Source organism: Bacillus rossius, chromosome 10 (assembly GCF_032445375.1).
Source record: "Bacillus rossius redtenbacheri isolate Brsri chromosome 10, Brsri_v3, whole genome shotgun sequence".
NCBI lineage: Eukaryota > Metazoa > Arthropoda > Insecta > Phasmatodea > Bacillidae > Bacillus > Bacillus rossius.
The window spans coordinates 34,908,973-34,935,036 of NC_086337.1; the positions used below are offsets into that span (position 1 = coordinate 34,908,973).

A 26,064-nucleotide genomic window follows, 5' to 3' on the forward strand; every position below is an offset into this window, starting at 1 on the left:
AAGGTTCCTGGGAGGACCTGGTTCCTCCTCAGGGCCATTCCTCATCCATAGGGGAGTCGTTCGGGTGTGCAGCCCTGTATACGGTGACACACCAGCCCAAGAACACCAGCCCCAAACAAGTAGACACCCTAGCCGACCTCATCAGTGTAGTTCAGCAGGTGCAGCAGAGAGACGCTGCCACCAAGGATGCTGTGGAGGTGTGTGGCACCCAGGTTTTGCTGTACCAGAGGGTGGTAGACGGGGTCTTGAAGAGTAGGGCACCTGCAGACATGGAGTCGTGGCGAATCTATGCCCTGGAGGGGGCTCGAGCTGCCATCCTCGCGTACTTCCACGACCACCAGCTCGCGGGGCACCCCGGCGCGGAGCAGATGGCAGAGGCGCTGCGCACCAAATTCCACTGGCTGGGAGTGACCCGGGATGTCAGGGAGTACATGGGGAGGTGTCTTCACTGTCAGCAGGGCAAGGAGGTCGTGTGACGAGGAGCAGCAGCATCCCAGACGACCCCAGTACCCCTTCCACACCATAGCACTAGACATTATGGGCCCTTATCCCCAGAGCAGCAAGGGGAAAAGGTTTCTCGTGGTTGTCACAGACCTGTTCACCAGGTGGGTGGAGGCTTACCCGTCTCCAATGTCCATTCAGGCATGCTGATAGCCTTGTTGGAAGGGGAGGTCTACCCCCGGATTGGGTACCCGGAGGTGGTCTTCAGCGACAACAGCTGCCAGTTCACAGGAGCCAGGTGGAAGCAGGCATGTCGAAGGTGGGGGGTAGACCACCACACTACCCTCATATTCCACTCAAGGGCCAACCCAACCGAGAGACGGAACCAGGAGGTCAAGGCGCAGCTCCGTCTCCGGTTGGGTGAGGACCACAGCAAGTGGGACACGCATATTCCGGCCCTCCTGTACTGCTTGAGACGTAGGACGAGTATGGTCACGGGGTACACGCCGGTAGAACTAGTCCAAGGGCAGATCTTGGCACTGCCGGGCGAGTGCCGCATGTTGGCGGCTGCTACAGCAGGCGGGTGCCGTGAGTCGCTGCGGGCAGAGCTGGCAGAGAAGAGGGAGCAGGCCAGGTTGTGGCAGGAGACATACCTCCACCAGCACACGCCACAGACGGGCAGGCCGCCACCCACGCTGCCGCCCGGCGAACAGGTGTATGTGCGCCAACATCCCCTGTCATCAGGCACCAAGAAGTTCTGCGCAGGTTGGGGCCAAAATGGGCGGGGCCCCGACTGGTTCTGCATCAGGCTGGACCTACGTCCTACCTTGTACAGACGCCAAGCGGCAAAAATACACAGGGACGACCTGCGGCGCATGATGGACACGGAGGTGGACACAGGGCTGTCCAAAGGGGAGGACAAGCCACCAACTGTACCAACGACATCTCATTCTGCAGAAACCAGGGCTCCAAAATCGCGTAGGGTGATATGGCCACAGGCCCCTAGGGAGGCAGGGAACTCCCAAACGGACCCGTCGCCCTCTGGCACAGACATTGCGGAACACATGGACTAGTCAGACTCTGCCCCAGTAGACACCACACCGGATTTGACACCACCTGACGCAACAAAGGACTCGATGCCCACGGTTGCGGGAGTGGGAGTGCCCATAGGGCCAGAGGGGAGGCTGCATGTCAGGGGCCTTGTGCCCATGATTTTTGGCAAGGTGTGGAAATGACCCTGGACTATCTGGAGACGGGATGTTGAGGACGGGTCGCCAGTGACCGGGGGGCGGCGGGAGTATAGGGAGCCATCAGTGGTGGAGCCCAGGGACAATGAGTGTGAGGGGTGGGTAGCTGAGGCACCTCTTCGCCTTCAGAGCCCTGGATGGGAACGAACGAGTCCTGGGTGACGGTCGTGGAGCTGGAATCGGTGGAATAAGGAGAGGAGTCCGAGGAAGGACAGGGCCTCTCGCGTCCAATCTCTGAAAATGGCTTCGACATCTCCGAGTGCCACCTGTCGGATGGCTAGACGAATCTAAGGGACGAGGAGGGGTACTACCTGAAGCCAGAGAGGCAGCAGTCCGTAAGCGAGTGCATCGCTGACAACCCGACCCCACACTGACTTTTATCCGCAGGCGACACCCACCTCTAGGGCACGGGCCCGTCTATGGTCCTCAACTCGCTGGCAGCACTCACAAGGTCAGCGGGGAGCGAACCCGAACCTTCAGGACGTCCCTTAAGTTCACGCATGATCTCCTACTACCTGAGCGATTATGTGTGTCCCACCCTAACCATGCCAATATGCCACGACAAGCCGAGACCCAGGTGTAGTGTTATGAACTTGCTACCCTCCTGGGAGCAGTGTGAAGTAGGCCTTCCAGATCCGACTACCACAGTGTTCGACGAGTTCCCATGTGCGGCGTGTTGTGCCTAACTGAGAGACGTCGGTGCGCATAGCGACCTCGCGGAAGGGGGGACATTTGACATCGACCCAAGTGCCGCCCTGGCTTCCTACAGGCCATTATGACGCGCCGATGCCCCTCATGCCAGTTATGCGTGTGGCGGCAGTGTAGCCAGTGTGTAGGGGAGGGGGGGGGGGGGGCAGGCAAGGAGTGGGCGCGCGGCACAGTAGTCGGCCGCGAGCGAGCGTGCGTGGTGGAGTTGGGAGGACACAGCCACATGGCTCGAATTCCTCTACCCCAGAGCAATCGGAGCACCTAGTTCGCTACAGGGGCTCAGCCTGGACGATGACAGCTTATAATAAAAGAAATTACCAAAAAAATCAGAATTATCGATTTCCAAATAAACAAAATAAATATTCCAATCTGAATATTTTTGAAATTTTTGTGAAATTTTGTGCTAAGTACTTTTTGTTTTAACATGATGCTAGTAATTCAGTATGTCATAACACTTTTTGTAATACATAATATCTGCATTCCCTACGATACATGATTTCGTGGCAAGACTTCCTTTTACTGTGTTCTGATTGATGCTTCTTTTAATTCTTCAGTAAGTCTTTGTTCATCATATGATTCGCACTTGTCCTGTCGTAATTTCAGAGATTAGAAAATTATCTGCATAAATCATAAACCATTTTACTAGTGTACAGAGAGTCATATTTTAAGTACACGACTATTTCTTAATTCTAATTTTTTTTTCTAGCGTCAACACTCCCTTTCAAAATTTTAGTATGCATAGAGTCATATCAAAATTACAGATATATTTATTAATGACTTATTTTCATTTGTAAATTTATTAAAAAATATTGTATTAGTATACATATAGATATATCTTCATGCACACTACTCTTTATTAATTCTAAATTTTCAATCTTAACTGAACCTTTATATATTGGTTTTTGAATTATTTTACTATATACCTTGATTAGTTCTTTTTATATCTTTGATTTTCTCAATATAAATGCAGGTTGCTACTCGTAATGTTGGTACAATTTTTATGAAAAACGGACATGAGTTGTTGTGAAGCTTGGCTTCGCCTGAAAAGTAGTCCCTCTGTGATGTAACGGTGACACCTTGGTGGACGACAATCAGGGGCGTTGGTTTATTTTGTAAGTTTAAAAAGTCGGATAAGCCCGACAAATTTTAATTGAAGTTTGTTTACAAGTGTATTTACTGGTGCTGTGTAAATTAAAAGTGTGTTTACCTTTTGATAAATGTTATTTAAAATATAAATCGCCAAGTATTATGGATGCGGGTAATGCTTGGGAAATGATTTTTGCAATGAACTTATGAATCCAATCGGAGGCCTTGTTTGTTGATGGTAGAGCTTTTCAGTTTGTTTAGAACGGACCTTAATCTCCTTTGAAGGTAGGCAAAAATTCGCCATCTCACAATAATTTCAGTAGCCGTTGATACTAGTGCGTTAAAAAAGTTGCTAATATGAGTGTGAACAGAGAAGTGAGAAAGCCGTCCATAGTTGATACGTGGTAGTGAAGTTATTTAAATTTCGGAATCTTATTTGTGTTAATTATGCGTTCCTCGTTATCGTGATATTTTATTTAAAGTATTTTGAAATTCATGGTTAATGCTTTTTTTCGTGACTTTAAATATACGGTAGAAGGATTCTTTGAAAAGATTTATGTCTACAGAAATTTTTTGGTTAGTAAGCAGTCGTAATTTTTTTTTTCGTAAGTTTTAGCAATATGAAATGCTGCTATCGTTTCCTAGGGTTTAGTATTAGGATTTGTTCTTCGTGTAAATTGGAGATAAATACAGAGATGTTTATGTTTCTATTGATATTGATATTAATTCGGCCAGTTTTCGTATGTACAGAATTTTATATAGGCTAATCAATTATTCGTAACTGTGGAGTTGGAGGCTCTTCTTTTAAAACGAAAAAAAAAAAAAAAAACTTACTAGTTTTCTTGGGTGATTTTAGTTATTTATTGCCCATTTAAAATCGCTATATTCCCCATTTTTGTGTATTTAATGATAAATTAATGTCAGTGCTTCCAGAAGCATGAGAGAAGTGAGTGCAGAAGTCACATAAGTCCACTGGCATTATATTTATTTAATAAGTAACTTTTTTACAGAAAAGAGTTAAGCAAAAGATTTATAAAAAATATCGGGTAATTATCAGATGTCATGGCTTTTTAGAACGGAAAGAAAAGAATTGGAAAACATGGTTTTCACACACTACACACGTCCCTAAATTTACCCTGAAGGGATGGTTTCTTTATTCTTACCAATTGGTGAAAAATTATAGTTTTTAGCTTTCATTACGATACCAGCAACGGATATCGCTGCTTCGGGGAACAAAAAGCAAATAAAAACAGAAAATATGTTTTTCAAGTACTAGACACGTCCCTAAATTTATTCTGAAAACATGGTTCCTTAATTCCTTCCTACCTGTTGTTTTCACACTGTCGCCACCATTCATTTTTTTACCAGCAATCATGTATCTCTTTGTTTAGTACAACTGTAACCAAAAATAGAGAATTAAAAATATCCTAATTCTTCTGTTTCATACATTGAAGTTTGTCCCTGGATCCTGAAGACTTGATCCTGTTGGCATGATTCTGTTGGCTTGATCCTGTGGTACATGGTGCTTACTGTTTTGATTCAGTACATAAAAAAATTGTCATAATAATTTAAGTCAAATAAAAAGGATTTTTTTTTTTCAACCTACCTTTTTCTTCGTACTCTGGCTTGTAGCAGGCTGAGACAAAATTAATTTGTTATTGCTTATTGGTAATTATCCAATTCCAAAGCTCGTGTAAATTTGAAGCACCAGAAGCGAAGGGTACATGAACCGTGCCCTTCAGCTAGGTCCACGTTTGGAGTCATCATACTTTTTGACTGTTATTTTTAACTATATTTCATGTCAAATGGGATCCATCCACAAAGGTTGCATCACATGCAGAAGGCTGTCAAGTTAATTTGTTTTTGGCTTTCACTTGGTGAAAAACAATCATGAAGACTGACTTGCGACTCTCTCTTTGGGTGGGGGGGGGGGGGGGGGGGGGGGTGGTGATGTCGCCTATGTGGCTAGTAAGGATTTTTCTTATCACAAAATGGCACCTGATGTCATTACTACATTGATATCAATTTAGGGGATTCCTTTAGAGTTAATTAGCTAATAGTTAGCATACTCATTTTGAGTTGTAAACTTCCCATGTGTCACATCTTAACATTTGACTTATATTGAGACATATAGGTGAAATCATTGGTAGAATCGGTTTTATTTATAATAAAACATTTTAAAAAGTTCCAAAAACCATGAAAGTAATTGACCTGGGTGGCACCTGAATGATGACCCAGTGGTTGAAGATGAGATTACTTGGATTGTGATTAAGAGTGACATGAATTCTGAAGCCCATTCAGGCTTATCTGGCAATTTATAAACATAAGTTATTAAACAAAAAAAAAAACTTAACTAGGATTGAAGGTACGTGTTAACATTCTGGTATTCACCTATTGAGTTAATCGTGCAGCCAGTGTGTGCATATTGTAATTCTTAGTGGCCACTTACATTTAAAAAATAAATAACTAAAATTGACTTGCAAGCTCAGTGCAGTAGCAGTTTTGAGGCTCCTGTGGATTGGGGAAATAAGAACTTATGATGACATCACATTAATGCTCCAGCACTATTGGCTATATGAAAAACCTTAGATAAAGCAATACATCACTGAAAATTTTTTTTGGGGGGGGGGTGAGGGGGGGGGGGGGTGAATGACAAAAATCTCTTGCTTAGATATTGGTAGGTTTCCAGTAGGTTGAGAAAACTGAATCTGAAACAAACTTTTTGTTTGTAAATTTTGGTTTAGTTTGTACTGGTACTGCAAATAGTTAGTTATTTATCCTTAATGCATTTTGGCACAGGACATTTTTGCACGAAAAATGTGTATACTGAGAATATAAAATCACAAAAATTGGCAACCTTAGTTTTGCAACTGCAATGCCGAACACTTGGAATACATAGGCTATAACTAAATTTCAAAAAAAATTTCAAAACATTACAACGTTCAACCTTTGCTAAAATCCAATAACATTTTTGCTAAACAAGTTATTTTTAAATTTACAAACAAAAGAGGCTACTTGCTAAATTCGCTTCAGCTTATTATGTAAGATATATTTTCACTTCTTTTGTTTTTTAATTGGTCTAGCAAAGTTATAACTGGATTTCTTTTTTACTTTGCTAATTCAGTGTATGGATAGTTTTCTAAAAAGTGGCTTAGAAGAAATAATAGGGCAGCTATTTAGTAAAAAAAAAAATAATAATTGTCCTAAACAAAACTATACTGCAGCATGTTATAGTACTCAATGTTATATTTTTTAAATAGATTAAAAATAAAGCTATCAAGTTCTGTGTTTTGATTATAGGGTTTTTACATTTACTTATGAATTGTATTTATTTAGCTGTGTTTCATTGCAGTATATAAACTGAAAAATATAATAACTCTCCGAGAGCACAAAAACAGTTAAAAACATAACAAAATCTTATACAATTGATATGACAGCTAATGAGATGTTAAAAATTCTGGAAAAGAAACAAAACTCAAACAATTCCTTATCAAGATAACATTAGGTTTTAAATTGGTTCTATAAAATCTTTTTAGCCCTGAAAAGGTTTTTATGTGATAACTTAGCCAATAACTAAAAGATAATATTTTCTTTATGTGTATTTTAAAATTATTTACTGTCCTCATTTCACTAATGTTATTTTATTTTTAGCAGAGTTAGCATAAATTAATAAATACATATGTTCTTTGGCCTCTTATTTATTAAGTGCTACTATCTCTTTTAAAAAAATTATCTAGGATATGTTCATCCTCTAGTCACATTTTCAGTAAATTTATTATAAGAGCATACTCTTGTGTAAAGTGTCTTACATCTATGTTTATCTTGTTTTATCTAATGGGAAACCATATTTCCATTGTCACTTGTATGTACTACATACTTGTACATGTTATAAATATGTAGGTACAGATAGGCCATTAAGTTCTTGAATTTAGAAAAATCTTGAAAATTTTTGTGTGCATTGCACTCCATTACCTCTATTTGCCCATACATTTTTTTGGTTATCTTCTAATAGTGTTTTTATGTTTCATTTAGCTGAAGACACAATGGAAGATGAAATTGAAGAGATGGACCCCTTGGAAATTGGTATGCCTAAGCTTTAATTGTTATTAAAAGTTCCTTACCAATCTCGTTGAAGAGATTTTTTTTTAAACTATTTTGTTTTAATTTTTTTTTAGAGCCACCTGTTTCAAGGAGGTCTTTGAGAACAGCCCAGGCGGCAGAACGTAACAAGATTGTTAACAACAGTAGGTGTGAGCATTGCAATAGGACATTTGCTAACCCAGCGGTAAGTGTGTTAATCATCAGCTTCTCTCTAGTGTGTACGAGAACTTAAATTTAGGCAAGATTTTGTGTTCGAATACAGCTTTTCGATGGAAGTTGCACACCCGGAAAGAGTTGTTACGAGATATGTCTGGCCTCACAAGGCGCTATGCGTGCTATGTTCGCTACGTGAGTAAAATATAGCCAGCTGCATCTCGGATGTAACTGGCCACACCATGCTATATTTGCTATGTTCGCTATCTGGTGATGTTGCTCAGTTTTTGGTTCTCTGCTATTTTTCTAAACGTCGCTGATGACTTCGTGCATGCACAGATAATAAAACCAACATTTGTGTACACAGGGAATTGTGCTTCTGCATTTGATTTTTTATGAAGTTTAATTTCTCTCAAATTATGTTTTACCTAAATGGTCAAGTCATGGGAAAAGTTAGTAGAAATATTACGAAACTATCTATGTTTATGGAATAAATTGAAGGAAGAATATAGAAGGCAGGATATGCAGGACAATGCTTGAGATTCTATTTCAAGGGAATGCTATCAAACTGTGTTGATCATCATCCAGCCAGCTTGATTTCAGTTTTATTTTTTAATTTGCTTGCCGTAATCACTCCCGGCAAACTCTGGACGTATTCCTTAAAGTAAGCAATGGAAGATTCCTTCACCGATATTCCTGGTCTGTGGGATGCACTACCGTCTCTAATGACACCTTGTGTCTGTGCCAACGATAAAATCTGGAATTTTTTTGCAATTGGAAAATATGACTAAAGTAGCAGTGAGCTAGTGGGTTTCTCAATATACTCTTGTCCATTTCAAATATCCTCACTTCTCATTTGGCTTAAATCACTTCCGTGTTATAGGAACATTAAATTTTGATTGCATTCCATTCCTTGATGGCATCAGCCCACGTAGGGGTAACACTGTTATTTTCCATACATTTTTCTGAAGTGTTGCTACACCCTATAATTCCAATAAAATCATTTTACGACAGTGATTGAATAGAACTTTGTTTGTTTAAACACTATCCAGGTGTTAAGTGTTTTTATATGCCATGTTAATTGTTTTTATATGCCATGTTAATTGTTTTCATTTTTTCGTCATTACTTTTTTTAATGGATTTTTCTAAAACTTTACTCGATACCTCCCTTGCATAAATATTTTCAACAGATATTCACTTAGTGTAGTATCATGGCTTTAAAAAGTTGCATATATGTTGATAACTACGAAGACAGTTTTTTTTTATGTTTGCGGATTTCCAGGGTCTCAAGAGGCATTTAAGGTTCTGTCAGAAGAATCGCCAAGTAGCCAATGAAGTGAAACAAGTTAAACAGGAAATGCCTGCTGTTGACACTGGTGCATCTTCGGAGGTGACTGAGGATGATCCAGAGGAGGCAGACATGTCACTGCGAGACCAAATGAAAGGTAATGTTATCCCTTCTTTCTCATACTGTGGTTCACATTGTCATACCCTGGGGTTAAATGCATCGTTGTTCCGAGAAGACTGCTACCCATATCTTTATATTGCGTGGCTAAGTGATAAAAAATTTTCAAAGGAAATCTTGAGTTTAAAACAATTTATTTTGTGATTACTTAATGCAGGGTTTTTATACCTCCTTAATATCCTAAAAAAAAAAGGCCTTAATTTTTCTTTAATTGGATTAGGGCTTTTAAAAAGTCCTTAAATTTCACTAAGAATCCTTAAAATCTCCATAATAAAGACAGATAGCTGAAAGTAAGGGATACATGCTGGTATTTTAATTTTTTTTGTTTCTAAGTGGCAGCAAAAATTGCTTGGCACATACCCAGTACAGTTGGAGAATTTCAGGTCATGTGATTACATTTTATGTATAAAAAATTGAGTACATTTCTCACTTTTTTGTGTACCACCTTTACTAAAAATGTAGTTTTATGATCAAATTAAATGATGGGTTTGGGTTTGATCTATGTTCCAGAGATAATTTTGAACAATTGGAAAGGGGATGTGGGGTTAATCTGTAAAAATTCATCCAAACAACAAAATTATTTTATGTACATTAACTATTTAACATTGTTTTTTCCTTAAGAGATTTTGTGATATTACAAATGGTTTTCTACTTTTCGAGAGTGGTGAAGGCGATTAATTAAGGGGTCCTTAAAAACTTTTGATTTTTATATGAACCATGTTATAGTAAACATACAGTGTACAAGAATGAAATTAGTAAAATATTTTTTAAGATTTTAATTATGTGGTCTTATCTCCAGGAGTAATGCTGAGCAAGGTTAATGAGCTGATTGATGAGACTACTGCCTCTGGACCTGTTAAGTGTCATTGCTGTGGAGAGGATCTGGAGACTGCACACGTTGTAAGTAAATCACTCTAATAGTAAATTAGAGGCTTCTTTTTTTTTAATTTTGTAACCTTGCCCAAGACTGGTGGCCACCAGACTGGATAAAAAGGGAAAAACCTTGATTGGCTGGGAATTTATTTTTGGTGCCAGGAAAATTGTGAGAGCCATTGATTGGGAATAATTTGTTTGCCGTGCAAGTTGAAAAGAGGTTAGGTGAACTGTTCATCTTGTTTACGAACTGCAACACTTATGAACCATTTCTAAGTCTTCTGTGCTTTTTTTTTTGACAAATGTTCACAGCTTAATTGAAAAACTACAGCTGTCCTACAAACTGCTTTATTTGTATCATTTTTGAGCTAAGTTTACTGGTGAATCTCCTCTGCAGGTGTGGGGAATTCGACATGAGTTAGTTTCACATACTCACTGTTGAGTACATAGATGGAACCAAGCTGCCTGCTGTTCTTGTAAATAATTAGATAAAATTTAGACACTTCAGGGAAAAGTCTTTAATCAAGCATGTCTGGGACCACAGCCATGACATATTAGCGAGTTTGCCAGATTATCAAATGTGAATTTTAAACATGTCAACATACCTAAATATAGACATTTCATCAAATCCCATGCTGATGTTTCTTGTTCTTACCTTGACTCCCAGTTCAACACGATCCTGGATCACTGGTTTACAAAATTTATGAGTTTGATGTTAGTTACTCAATATTTCATGTGTCATGTGACAATTGAGGAAGTCAAGTTATTATCTAATATACTTTTAAAATAAAATTAATAAGTATTTGAAAAGACTACACAGTTTTTAGTAAAAAATGCTCTAATATTTAAACACTATTTTGTGTTCCTCTACATTTCAACAGTAAAAACCTAATGTTTGATTAGTCTACGTGAAAATATTGAAGTATTTCCACACTACTCAACATTGTCAAAAATTGTTAGGAGCACAGGTGAAAGCAAGTTGAAGTAAACATCGGTGGTCAAAAGTAGCAGAAGTTGACTAAACAAAACATCCCCTCTACATTGACCCCCTTTAATTCCTGAAAAGGTCAACACTTCACAGAATTGGGGGAGTCGAAGTATTGCGGGGTCGACTTTGATATCGTTAGTCAACATTGTTTAAATGGGAATGCTAAGTGTGAAAGGTAACCCACTTGCAAACAGGAAATTGCATTAAAAGGAAAATAGTGAGGATAAACTCTGAGAACTATAGATGCTGGCAGCACAGTGGTCGAGGTCAATAACCGATCTCCACACGTAAGAAATTTGAATGTGTGCGGCTCGATTGGTGCCCGATTACTGTGTGTGCCGAACCTTGCTGGATTAAAGACCTATTATGGTATTTTTTTTTGTCCCTTCAAATGAGAGCCAGGGCCATGTATTGTGTAGAATTGTTTGTTTCTCTCTGTACTGATGGTGGGTCTGTTCCGTGGCAGGGGGGAGAGTTTGAGTGCGTCGACTGCGCCAAGTTCTTCAAGTTGAAGTCCAGCCTTGAGAGGCACCGCAGAGTCATCCACTTCGAAGGGGACACGTACGAGTGTCCGGAATGTGGTGCCCGCTGCCCCGACAAGGGAACTCTAGCTCGGCACATTTACACCCACACAGGTAAGGGGCGACGCAGGTTATTGTGTGTGCGCTTCGTAAAGCAATCTGTTACCCATGACCTTTAGCTTGAGGATTAGATTATTTTTGGTTACCTAATCTAGGATGTTTTTGTGTTGTTGAAGCAGGGTCATAAGTATGACCATAGCTGGTGCTTCTAGTACAGTGTTGACTCTTAAGCACAGGGCTCTGAACGCCGTGCAGTCTTCTCGTCATGCATAGGACTATGTGATTTGAGCGGTACCCATAACATTATATGGTTGATAATTGAAGATTAAGGTGTAATGCATGTCACTTGAATGTTTCAAAGGATCTATATTAGGGTGACCAAATCATAAACTTGAAAAAACGGGACACATCCAAGGAGGGTTTGGGGGCGATACCCTCCAGCTAAAGGGGAGTCCGAGGGGCCTGCATCGAGACGTAATCATTATTGAAACATGCTCTTTTTTGGTAATTTGAGACCTATAAATCTTTTTCAATTTACCTATGAATATGTAATTTAATTTAAATTGTGAGGTGTATAATAAATAAAAACAACAATTTTGCAGTGAATACTTATTTATTATTGACATACTTCAAAACATAATTTAACAAGATAACTAAAATTGTTAGTCAAAGTTATGTTAAAAATCTTTAGTATTTCAATTGGGGATATTTTTCTTTCGTTCCAGCCAATTTTAAAACCTCTTTTTTTCCCAATATAAAGTTGTAAAAACTAGAACAGTCCATTTTTAAATTGTAGAGTACCTGCAAGATTGCAGAAAGGGTATCCACTCCCATCTTGTTCCTTTCATCCGTCCATTGAATGTTCATAAGCGAAAAGATTCTTTTAGTATTACCATTATGGGCAGGGATCGCAAACACATACTAGCATATCTTCAAAAATTCAACTGTCGAGGAGAGGGGAAGACGGCCCGAGGAGAGGCGCGACAAAAGTGTATCATCAACCCAACGTAATCACTAATGTGCCAGTAGCCGAAACACTCAGCATTGTCAAGGCCAAATTGGAAGCTGATCCAACCCTAAAGGACAGAACTATAATACCAATCCCATCCATCATGGAAATGATTACCCTCTGTGTCACCACAACATATTTCCAGTTCAAGGATATTTTCTACAAACAGACCGATGGCATGGCAATGGGCTCTTCTCTTTCACCATTTATGGCCAATATATTTATGGAAAACTTTGAGCAAGAAGCACTTAGCAAAAGTAATAGCCCTCCTAAAATCTGGCTCCGTTATGTGGATGATACCTTCACTATCTGGCAACATGGACCTGAAACTTTGGAGGAATTTGTGAACCACCTCAACTCTCTGAGGCCATCAATAAAATTCACATATGAAAAAGAAACCAAAGGTAGCATTTCTTTCCTGGATGTACTAGTCAGCAGAAAAAACAACAGCCTGGAAACAAAAGTATACAGGAAACCTACGCACACAGGCCAATACCTTAATTTTGCATCCAACCATCCCAAAACAACAAAAACTGGCATAATTCACACTTAACCAACCGAGCTGAGATTATTTGTTCTGATGAGAAATCCATTGCGGTTGAACACAATCATATAAAAAAAGAACTCATAGCCAATGGTTACCCTGTCAACACCATCAAACAGCATTTGAAATCCAACAAAACACTCAAATCCACAGAAACTGAGAAACCTGCAGGAACCCTAGTTATTCCGTATGTTCAAGGGCTTTCAGAAAAAATAAGACGCCTAGGAAATAAATATGGACTTCAAACAGCATTCCGTTCTAAATCTACTATTAAAAGTATTGTTACCAAGGTGAAACCAGCCACAGAAAAATTACAAACCCACAACTGTGTGTATCAAATTTCCTGTGAATGTGGCCACATGTACATAGGTGAAACTGGCAGAGCTCTATCCACCCGAATCAAAGAACACAAAAACAACTGCAAGAAGGGTGAAACCCTAAAATCCAGACTTGCTGAACATACATGGGAAAATAGCCACAAAATTCTCTGGGAAGACTCCACACCACTCATACAGGAATCCGATAAAATAAAAAGGAAAATCAAAGAATCAGCCTTCATTATTAGCAATAAAAATATTTTCAGCCAGCAGAGCATTGAATTAAAAAATATGTGGATCCCTTTGATAAAGAGAGAAACATCCCTGCAGCACAAAACAATAGCCAATACTCAACCCACCATAACCAATCCGCTTTAACTACATGGTGCACAGCCAATGGGGAGACAGCTCGTCTGTCATTGGCTGAGCAAGATGTAGCCCTTTCTCTGATAAATACCCTCATTTTCCAGCCCCTTCTCAGTCGCACCTGTGTTTCCATACCATGTGCGTCTCTGCCTGAGGACGGGAGCAGATAGCAGTTCCCGAAACGTCGCTTGTTTCTGTTTAGGTAAAACTATTGTATTTGTTTGTCTTTTCGTTTTGTCATGTTTTTTGTCTCGCTTCAACTGTTGTGCTGAATTATTTTGGGTTTCAATATTTTTGTGTTGTCATCATTTGTGGGGATTTTTTCGTTCTCTTAGTACATTTTTCTTTGTTTGTTTACTGACCATATTCCTGTTTCGGAATATTTTGTGGTGTTCATATCCTTGTTGACAACAGCAATTGTTTGCTTAATTTTGTGTGTTTTTTGTCTTTTTTTGAGTATTTTTATTTATTTATTTTATTTATTAGTTTTTCTTCAAACAGAAAAAGTTCTTAGCAATGGCGTATGTCCAAAAACTTACATCAAGTCACGGGACATTTAGGCGTCCCGGGAGACTTTTTCGGGACCCCGTGTACGATCGTTAAAAAACGGGACAATCCCGTTTTTACGGGACGTTTGGTCACCCTAATCTATGGGTATTCTGGAAAGAAAGAAAAAGAAAAAAAACTATTCATCACTTCTCAGCGTATTTTTAAATGATTTTCGTAAACAGACACCACTCTAATATCTTGATCAGTTTTCCAGATCTAGTGTTTTTTCTGAAGCTCTGCACACTACATATGCCCTGTTAGGCAGGGCCCTTAATCGACCATCACATGATGCAGCTAGGCTAATTTTCAAGTAAACTTTAAGTACTAAAAAGTATTTCAGAAATATTAATTATATAGTTTTCTTGAAGTAAAAAAAATTCCATTCCATTATTCAGTGAAAGGTTTTAAGTGGTAGTATGTATACAAAAAATACTTAAAAAAATTGATGGAAGAAAAATCTGCACGACAGTTGAAATATATTAGAATCATGCATACATAGCATGCTTGGTACTGTATGGCTTACATAAAACCTATTACCTATTACTTTTTAAGTACAAACTGATTCATTTGAAAATATTCATATTATTTGTTTAAATTTTAAATATATATCTTTTGAATTAGATGTCACTATAATTTCACTAGCTTTTTCCATTATTCAGTTATTTTTTAACCAGTTATCCTTTGAAGGAAAAAGTAGAAACATTTAATTCAGAGCTAAAAATAATTATAATCATATGCTCAGGAGAAAAATAATATACATTTCATTTACATAATGTATTAAATCCATCTTTCCAAAATTTTTATTTTGAGTGTGGTACCACTAACGATTATGGTTCATAAGATAGTGTTATTCTAATACATATGATTTAGTTTTTAACTTGTGTAGTTATGTGTTACTGCAGGCATCAGAGTGAGTCTCTTTTCTAGCTAAAAGTATCTTTTTTAAAAAAAAGCCTCTATCAGTCTCTATTTTTCTGAAATCAGTCTACATTGTCTCTTTTTTGTTCTTAAACTGAAATTTTTTTAAAATATTCATAAATTTGCTCATTACTAATTTGCAAAATACTACATTACTGCAGAATGCAGAGCATGCTTGACCTTTCATACCAATAACTGTATGGAAATCAATATAAATCTAAATAAATTTGTTTGTATCAAGTTACATTACAGAGAATTTGCATTTGTTGTAATATAGTAGTTTACCCTCTGGTTGAGGTCCTGGTTGTGGTATTAATTATTAACAGGCAGTGTATCTCACATGACATAATGTGTTGGAGGGATTATAAGTCTGGTTAGAGAAGATCCCTTCTAACCAGTGATGGTAACAGTTGATGGAGATAGGCATTAGCTGACCTTAAGCACGATTTTTCTCTTACTGTAAGTTTATAACTACAGTGGAACCCCTGAATTAAACTTTTCGAGGGGAAAACTGAAAACTGTGCAATTCAGAGGAAAGTGTAATTGAGGGGAAAGTAAAATTTTACAAAAAACTACACGGAGTTATTCTTCAAGTCAACGCTTGCTGTAATAACAATTTTCAATTTTTTACAGCATTAACTATATTATTTTTGTTTTAACTTTAGTAGTTAATGTCAACCTCAAAACTTGAGTAAAAATAGTTATAGGCCTAACATTTAACAACTTGATATTTTGAATTTACTTTAAGCAGCAGCAATAACACAAACAAATGGGATGAAATTAACAATGCAGCAGCAATAACACAAACAAATGGGATGAAATTAATATATTTAATGTAGACACAGGAATATCCATTGTTGTAAGTATTTGAAATATATTTTACACGATCTTTATTTTTTGTATGTTCCCGTTCCGTTTTCTTAGTGCTTGTGAAATTAAGATTAATAATGGTGTTTCTTCGGATGGGCCCGGGAGGGGGGAGGGCAGCCAATCCCCATCCAAAGCCAAAAATGAAATGTTCAGTGAAATGAATGAAAATCAAAGCTTAAACTCCACAAAAAAAATTTGTAATTATTTTAAAATAAAATATATTTTTAGTGTTTATTAAATTAATAAATTATCTGACATCTATTTTTTTAAAGTGCATGTACATTATTTCTAGTCTTAACCGGCAAATTGGTAGGGGTATATAAAGAAATCTTCTCTTAGCATTTTTAATTTTTGTCGTTCTTGATGATTGAGGCTTGATTTTTAAAGTATATTTTATAGAGATTTGATGGTCTACAAAGTCTACTTTTTTAAAGATTTAGTCTACATTTTACCTTTTTTTAAAGCCAAGGGCCACTCCTATCCCTGAACTGTTAAAAAAGCTCTTTAACAAATGGCTATTCAGTGTAAAACAGTTAATGTTTGTGCAAGCTATTATGACTGCAATTGTGACACTCTGCAGAAAGAATTATAAAATTATATCTCCTTTCAATCACTCACATTTGACATATTTGTGGTGATAGGTAAGTGTAGAACTGCTTGTGTAACCAATTAATTTACCTTTTGAACGTGTTCTGAATGTGTTTTATTAGTTTTGTGTGATATCAGTTTTTTTTCTGTGTGCACGCAGGTTTAAAGCCTTATTCATGCTCTCGGTGCAACAGACAGTTCAGCCGGAAATACCACCTGGAGCGTCACGTTATTCAAACTGGCTGTGATGGAAACCCTAAACCTTCACACCCTTGTCAGGTTGGTTGCTAAGCACATTCGTGTTCTTTAATTACAAGTGTAAATGATTTCAGTATCGAGTATCAGCACATGGCTATTATCACTTTCACTGTAATGCTGTTTTAAATTACCTACTGCATGTACCACATGTGTGGCCAAGAAGAATTTTGATACTGCTGTGAAAATATTGCTTATGTGACTAATGCTGGGTCAAGACTAGCTTTTCATTTTTTTACAATTTTTGATGCGTGGTATTTAAGTATATTCATTCAACCTTAATTGGTTTTTGAATTAAAAATTTAATTCTTAATTTCCTGACACGGAGCAAGGAGGCACAGTTGTCAAAATCTGGACTCCATTCCAAAGGACCCAGGTTTGAATTTTGGTTCAGTCGTCCTTATAGTGATTTTTTTTTCCTAAAAAAGTGAACGCTGTAACTGGTATGGTTGGTTTAATATTCATTATTTGTTTAATGCTTTTCCATATCTTATTACCTAACTGTTGACTAGTGGTTAATTAAGAGAAATTACATTTTTTGATGTGAAAATGTCTATTCTCTTGAAACAGTGATAGTCGATCAAATTTTCTTGCGTGACAAAATACAGTTAGATTTGAATTATTAATAACTACGAGACTAATAATGCGTAAACAGTGGTTGAGCCCACAACAGATAGATCATGTCTGTACATGTTTGTCGCGCAGTATTTGTTTTGCCCGTGATGTCACGGTACAAGTGTAGGCGCATGCGCTTGATTGTTACGAATTAGCTGTGTGTAAAGATATAAATTGGTGTAGTGTGGAAACACATTTACTTAGAGCATTGATTCGGGTGTCATTCATTGTGAAGAACTTTCGGAGCACTACTAGGATCCAAAGTGAGCCAAATACATATAAATATTCACTGAATATAAGTGTAAATCTATATTAAATTTATAATTAAAGATGTCATCTCATATGACTCTTGTGTGTGTATATATATATGCTCGTAATTATAGCAAACGCAAGTCTGAGAAAAGTTTGCGTCGAAAGGAATCCAAAAAGCCTAAAATGTCCAGTGCTAGTCCAGTCCAGAAAGGGAACGCTATGGCAATGTCAAAAAGGTTTCATGAAAAATTGAGGGCGCTGACTTGAACTCCGCCTTTATTCATTTTTTTTTTATTCCTGCCAACTTGACTATTTTGACACCAAGCACTTTATGTTCATTTATGTTTATTTGTTTATTGTATTTCATACTCTTTAATTGTGGCTATGGAACAAATCAGTTTTACATAGAATTATTTACAAAATATCATTGCCAAAAAAATACTAATAATACGTAGACTCTGTGTGTATTTCGCGGACCCAGGCTTATCTCAACCATTTCCTTGGTGATTCCTCACCGCGTCGCGGACCATGCAGTTTATGGCACTGGCCGACTCCTGCCAACTCGTTTTCACGTCCCAGCGAGACTGCCGCGGCAAATTCACAGTACATAATACCTTAATTGAAAGTAAGACAGTAAGTAATAGATATAAAAATTTGAAACAAAATAGTAGGTTATGTAGGCATACAACATAACGAAAGGCAACCACTAATCAGATTCAGATTTGTGTAACTCTTTTGTCATAACTCATTTTACGATACACACATGTTTTAAATTTTATTGATGGTTTATAATACAAAAACTAAAACCATTCAGATATTTATTTTTATTACTATTTATGTTTGAAGCATGGGCGTCGCAAGGATATATTTTTTTGGGGGGGACTTTAATTGATTTAGTTGTTTGAAGAATATCCATCCCCTGAAAAAAAAGCGGTGGGATTCAGGGGTCCTCCCCCGGGAAAATTTGGTGTTTGAAGTTGCAAAAAGGTGGTTTTTAGGCATTTTTCTTTCCTAAATATTGTAATTATAGTTGGTTGCAAATTATAATTTATTTTTTATGAAAATTATTTTCAGAGAACAAATTTGTAAAAACACAGTTAACATATCTGCTGGTGCTATATCCACACAAAATATTTAATTTAAACATCAGGAGAAACTACTAAACTAAATATATTATTGGAGGGGACGAAATTGAAGACTTTTATTATTGGGGGGGGGGGGACGTGTCCCCCTTGTCCCCCCCGGTTGCGACGCCCATGTTTGAAGTATTTAAATGCAAACTCGTGTCAAGGAGCTGTGTCTGTGTGGGTGTAGGTGTGTGGGCGGATGTTCAGCCGGAAGGACAACCTGCGAGAGCACCTTCGCGCCCACGCGGGCCAGGTGAAGCAGAAGAAGAAGTTCACCTGCGTGCACTGCGACAAGGTGTTCCACGGCTCCACCCTGCTCCACATCCACATGCGCACGCACACAGGTCAGTTCCAGCTCGGCGTCTCATCTCCGGGGAGCATCCGCTGTGGTACCTCGACTTTCCATCATTTGCTCCCGCAACACCCGTGAAGGAAATAATTGAGTGCATCAATCCCTATTTGAAACTAAATAGGGTTAGTTTCGTGGAATATGGCTTGCATTCTGCGTTTTCCACCAGATACTCTGCTTTCGCAAACAGGCAATAGACACTTTAGGGATTATGAAGTTATACTTGTTTGGGCATGTCATAAAATTATGATATCGAATTTAAGACGTGCACCATGCAACAAAATTTTCACAGGCATACAAATAAAAATTATATATGTATGTGCTTTTAAATCATATACTTTAGTGGTTGATATTGAGTACTGGTCCATATTATTAAAAACATTTTTGTCACCACTCGCCACGTCCGGCTAGCTCAAATTAGGTGATGAGTAGAACATAGAGGTTGCAGGTCATGAAAAAAGAAGAAATTTATACACAATGTTCAATGTATTGCCTGTTTTTTTTAATTCATTGAAAAATCACACTATATTTCGAACAGAATAAATAAAAATTAAATATACCTAAAAATATATACATATATAAAACACTAAGCCATCGCCCGGCCATGACCTCTCGTCCCGGTGCTCGGACAATGACTACCTGGTCCGGTGTTCGGACAATGACTGAATTTTACAGCCTTCCTTCCCTTTGTGCGGGCAGTGTTCTGGGCTCGCTGACGTAATCTTCAGCCAATCACGGCGCATGGCAACAGAGGCTTTCACGAAATGTTTACTTCTGTTCCCACGACGCAGCGATTTTGTCTCTTTCTCGCACTCCCGTGACAGTGACTCACACGCCTAGCGTGTGAAACAAAGCCTCGGTCGTGGATAAACGAAGGAGAATTATGTCAGCACGCCTTCCCACACAAAGAAGCCAGCAAAAAAAAAAAAACTTGAATTATAAATTTATGAATTTTAAAAATAAAAACAATAAACCCGGTGAAATATTTTCACAATAACTTTGAAAACAAAAAGCTTTACATAATTTGAAAACCTAACCTGAAATATGACAAAAAATTTTTAACAAATGATTATTACTGGATTGCATGAGGAAGGCTGTAATCTGGGTTGTTATACATTTATTTATTTATTGTGAATATTAGTGATAGAAATTGTGTTTATAAAAATTTTCAAGTGTATTTTATTTATATAAGTGAGGTTATGTTACCGTATGTATAACAATGCCGGGTTGCTTGTAAGCTTCCTTTGTCTCTGGCAGGGAGTGTCAATAGTCTCCTGGCCGTTTTCATGGGAGTATTCGTGAGTTTGTTTCCGTATCTATAATTTATTTGCATTATCAACTATTAAATATTACATTATTATCTAACAAATATTTACAATTAATAAATTAGCATAAACATTCATCATATTTATTTATTTATATTATTATTTAAAATTCGTCTCAATTATTTTACTAAATTAAATAATTAATTTGGCACATGCATTTATATTAATATTTAATACCGAATATTTTTTCAAATATTATAATTTGATTGAATTTATACTTTACCGACCATATTTATATCACTTCAGTCCTTTTAATATTTTATTTATATTGATTATTTGCGTGCAAAATGAAAGTAAGTATGTATAACTAATAACGAGCATACATAAGTACACTCACTTTTTTTTTACAAGTATTGACCAACAAAGCTTATGGGTTGTGTAATTTGTTTTCGTTGGTGATGCTGCTTCCACTCGTGGTTTGTTTTTCTGTTGCTAGGAGAGCGGCCGTATCACTGTGATTTCTGCCCTAAACGTTTCCCGTCGAGCGGTGCCATGAAGAAGCACAGGCGTATGCACACTGGTGAGCGGCCGTACGAATGCAAGGAGGTGAGTGACCTAGCTTTACGTCAGGTTCCGTGGAGTGCACACACCACAAGGGAACATGTGTGTATGTGTGTAATGTCTATGGCTTTGTGTGATGTGTATTAATTTACTGTTTCTGTACTATTTGGTAAGTGCAGTGGCAGTCCTATGAGAGGGGCATTGGGGATAATAATTATTCCCCCCTCCCCCTAGTCTTCTGTAAAACCCCTATAACTAAAAAAGGTGTGTCGGTGGAGTCCTCGCATGACAGAAGTGAAACTTCTTGCTTGTTAGGTATAGTTGGGAATATATTACTAGTAATTTTTTATTGAACTAGATATAATAATTTAGAAAAGCAAGGATCCAGGTATAATCTCAAATTAAAAAAGAAAACTTAATAGACAAACACAAGCAGCATTACGAGAATTCCGTAGCATCACTGCTGCGTCATTTCTACCTCTCCCCTTCCGGCCGTTACAACTACCATATAGCATGCTACTCTACGTACCTCCCCCTCCCTCCTTGCTGTCTTCTCATTCGAACGCTGGTGCATGCATTGGAGTGGCGTCGCTGTTGAGACACTCTCTTCCTCTACTGGTTCCCCCACCACGTACCTAACTATTCATGCGATCAGAATTTTCGTATCGCTCGAAAATTGTAGCTCCTTCAGCAAAGATGTTTCACTTCAAAAACCGAAGGGATATTAGACTGCAACTGACCTTTGAAGTAAGTCCAATTTATTTTTTTTGTAAATATTTTGTAATTCCTACAATTTTTTTCAAGGTGTCAAAAATGTGTTAAAATTGCTTCTTCATTTTTGTGAGGGGGTGGGGGTATGTGTTGGTTTTCAATGTGTTTGGGAGTATTTCATAGCATTCAAACTGCCCCTCCCTAAATTGAAGGCTTGATAAGTGTCATGGTGGAAGTGCTTGGGAAAAAAGTGCAAGTGATTTGGTATCCCCGATCCAATGAATAAAAGAGAAGTGAACTGTCTCAAGTTGTGATGTCTAACTTCATGTGGTAAAATTCAATAGGGTCATTACTCATTAATTCATTATCATTATCATCAATAAAAGTCATTTAAGTTATTTAACCAGAATACTTAAATTACTGTAAAAATAATTAAAATGCTCTTGATGAGAATGTCGGACAGGCAAACTTTATGGTAAAAAAGAAGCATTTTCAAATTATTTTTTTTTGTAAGATTCTTTTTAAAAAACAAGAAAAATAAATATTCTGCTATGCAATTTTTTTGCTAATAGGTATGTATGTGTTTCTCTAGTTGCAGTTCACTGGGCTTTTACTGGAATTTTTAACTGACAAAATAGTTTACCAGTGGTGTGTTTATTTCAGGTTTGAATTTAATTTTGGTATAACAATTAATTTGAAACACGTAAACAGCATGCTGTACTGATATTTTAGGAACGTACATCTTGGTTAGGGATGGGCCAATGAAATCCTCAAATACCATCAAATCCTTAATATTCAAAAATTTAATAATCAAGTAAAACGTTTTAAAAAATCAGTGGAAATTAAGTAAATTAAAATATTCAAAACGATAACCTCTGAAGTTTACTAGTTCATTTTTTTTTATTCATACCTATCCTGTTACCATTCCCCAAAATATTGCACAATTTTTAACATGTAATGTAGAAATAAAATATCTGGAAACTTATTTTGTGAAACAAACATTTAGAGGGTTGAATGTTTGAACACCATAGTTAATATTTTTAATTAATTTTATATAATTTTGTTTTTGATCCTTGAGGCATAGATTTGGATTTGAGGTACTCTTTGGGATTTGAATTCGAAAATTGGATTAAAAAAAAATTGAGATTTTACCCTTACTAATCTTGGTGTGAATATCTAGTTCCTAATCTTTCGGTAATTGGCGTCTGAATAAATTTCTTCCACTTGGAAAACATTTTTGACAGTCGAAAATGCATTGTATCAGACTTAAGTTATTGAGAAACATCTCCTTGTTTTTTTTACTGTTGATGTAACATAATTTAAATTTGAATTCTTTCATAATATCTATAATTTTTGTTGTGTTTGGACGGTGATTTTGTCCATGTCGGTTTTGGGAAAATAAGAATGAGGATTTAAAGTTTTTGCAAATAATATTGTGTGATGAATTTTGTTATATGTTATACAATTTTAAAACTCTTTTTAAAGAATCTTTGTACGTAATATGTGGTTAGTGTAATCTTTGGCTTGCATTTGCTATCAATCCACCACTACTTGTTGTCTATTAAAAATATAGCGCTGTTGTACATTTATGAGCTTAATGTTGACATTTCTGCCTTTGCAGGACATTTGGCAATATTTGTGGATTTGTTTGGTAACTAACAGGAGTCCATGAGTGATCTGAAAGAAGTTGTTGAAATGCTGTAAATAAGAAATGTTTCTTAGTCATTAGTTATTTTGTAGTGTCTTTGTCTTCCCATTATGCTCAAATTACTTGTTGACTATTGTACTGTACAATTTCTTAGCCTGTGAATGTGTTACAATTAAATATTACCTGCTTATAAGAATTTTTTCAAACTGCTAATCTAATCCTATTCTTTTTTCTGCTTGCCTAGGAATAGTGGACTGAATATTGAATACTTCTAAAACAGCGGTATGTTGTGTATCAACTATAAAAAACTTTTAAGAATTATACTGTTGAAATGATGCTGCTCTTATAGATTTTTTTTATTCAAACAGACTGCATGTTCTTTTTTAAAATAAATACTTTTTTATGAAATGAATGCACACCATGTTTAAAAAGTAACCTGTTTACCTTCATTGAAATTAAATGGTTCTATTTTTTTTTTACTGTGGTCTGTGGTCTGTGGTGGTGTGAGGGAACTTGGTTTTGATATGTGTATTCATTTCTATGTCTTAAACCCTTCCTCTCTTTTTTCATGTCCTAGCTACTTGAATTTTTCCTAGTAGTGTTATTTGCAGCTGTTTTCTTTAAACTGAACTGGAGATTTTTTATTTTTATTTATTTAGACATTTATACTGAAATTTTCTGTTGCATCTATCCCCTTTCTCCCTCACTGTCAATTTGTAGTAACAAGTGTATAGCTCTGTTATGATATGGTCTTGACCAATTACATACTAGTTCTTTAATTAAGTTTGGGTTGGCTTTTTAAGATATCACATCAATTAAATTTATTTCTTCCATGAGTAATTAGGAAAAAAAATAATTTTATTTAATACTTGAATAGTATTTTTCAAGTATGGGCCGAGACTCCAAAACTTTAGCCAAGTTAATAAGTAGCTGGCTTTACTCGACTCGAAAGTCAACAATCTTTGACATATTAATATTTGACATGTGCAACAAGTATAAAATCACACATTATTTTGTAAACACTTCATGACATCATCATCATTTTTTCAATTTTCTCAAAGTACGGTTAATATTACATAATTACACTACCTGAAAAAGTAAAAAAGTTTCTTCTCCAATTTATGTTAAAATACTGGAAAATACGTCATTTTGGATTGGCTTGCTGTCAAATGTTAGTGTTGCTGTTTGGCACAAACACAAAAGTTTTGCTACATGCATCTTTATATCTTTGACTATGTAGCAAAGGGGTTCTAGCTTCCTCGAGATGAAATTTTGCGTATGCTCCTGGTGTAAGATGGAATTTTTTTTTTTGTTGTTGTTGTTGTTGTTTTCAAGTTGTGAAGGAAGGTTTGTGCTGTAGAGAGAGAGAGAGAGAGAGAGAGAGAGAGAGAGAGAGAGAGAGAGTGTGTGTGAAGTAGCATTTGTGGGTGTCGCCGTTGGTTTCGAGCTGTGCCCCTCCGCTGTTTGCAGTGTTTCGCCAAGTTCTCGGCGAAGGAGACGCTGAACCGCCACATCAGGACCCACACTGGCGTGAAGCCTCACTCCTGCCAGTACTGCGGGAAGAGCTTCATCCAGGCGTCTCAGCTGCGAGCTCACATTTTCCACCACACTGGTGCGACTTCTTCCTTCGTGTTGTTACAGCTTCAAGTTGGCAGTCCTATTTGCATGTTACATTTAGTAAAATACGTATGTATTATCAGTAGGGATGGTGATTTTTTTGTTTTCGCGAAACAGATTCAAAAATATGCTAAATTATATTTTTTCCGCTATAAAATACGAAATCTAGACTATTCCGAGATAAGTGCGAAATCAAGGTAAAAAACTTAGATTCGTCTTCACTCTACACAATTTATTTACCGATTGTATTTCGTTTCAGTTCAGTATCAAAATAAACCATCATTTTATGGCGTATTCAGCACAAGCATCTTATTGTCACGTCATTCACAACTATTGTTCGTAAATATTGAATGAAGAATGGCCATCCGCGCCTCACGATTGTAAACAAAGCAAAGAACAACTAGCTGGAAGATTGTCCGTCATCTTGCAGAGTACAAGTTTTTAGGCCACCATATTGTGATATCTCTGTTTCGCCCCGCTAACAAATGTATATCCCATTTTCTGGCTGTATTTCACGTGAAAGCCGCGTTCTTGTGTAGTCTGTGGAAGGTGGTGTGTTTACAAATACGTGCATACTCGTGAATGTGTTGTATACTGTTATTTCTCGTGGTAAAAATGGGATGAAACGTAATTTTCATTCGCGATCGCATAAATGAATACAAAAGTGAACAGTTCTACGAAAGTGATACAAATATTTAATGTGCAATTTATGTAATCGCCGTCTGGAGTGGAAAAAAAAAGATGTACTTGAAAAGCACATTAAATGTGAGGAACATCAGGCTGCAAAAAAATGATTTACCGAGAAATCGGATGAAGAAGTAAAGTTGGTAAAACGGCAAGCAACGGTTTCTGGCATGATC

The 26,064-nt window shown here is 37.2% G+C and overlaps 1 protein-coding gene across 3 annotated transcripts in view; it reads left to right on the forward strand.

Annotated features, from left to right (window-relative positions):
* Nucleotides 1-3,399: 3,399 nt before the first annotated feature.
* Nucleotides 3,400-26,064, forward strand: part of LOC134535943 (gastrula zinc finger protein XlCGF57.1-like) — a 29,778-nt gene continuing 7,113 nt past the window's right edge. The window contains exons 1-10 of one of the 3 annotated variants that reach the window (XM_063375351.1): nt 3,400-3,508; nt 7,515-7,565; nt 7,658-7,767; nt 9,019-9,181; nt 10,001-10,101; nt 11,529-11,697; nt 16,965-17,083; nt 19,241-19,397; nt 21,164-21,273; nt 25,058-25,199. In XM_063375351.1, coding sequence (XP_063231421.1) covers nt 7,526-7,565; nt 7,658-7,767; nt 9,019-9,181; nt 10,001-10,101; nt 11,529-11,697; nt 16,965-17,083; nt 19,241-19,397; nt 21,164-21,273; nt 25,058-25,199 — 1,111 coding nt within the window. In that variant the 5' untranslated portion in view covers nt 3,400-3,508; nt 7,515-7,525. The other 2 variants (XM_063375352.1, XM_063375354.1) reach the window with 2 other exon arrangements.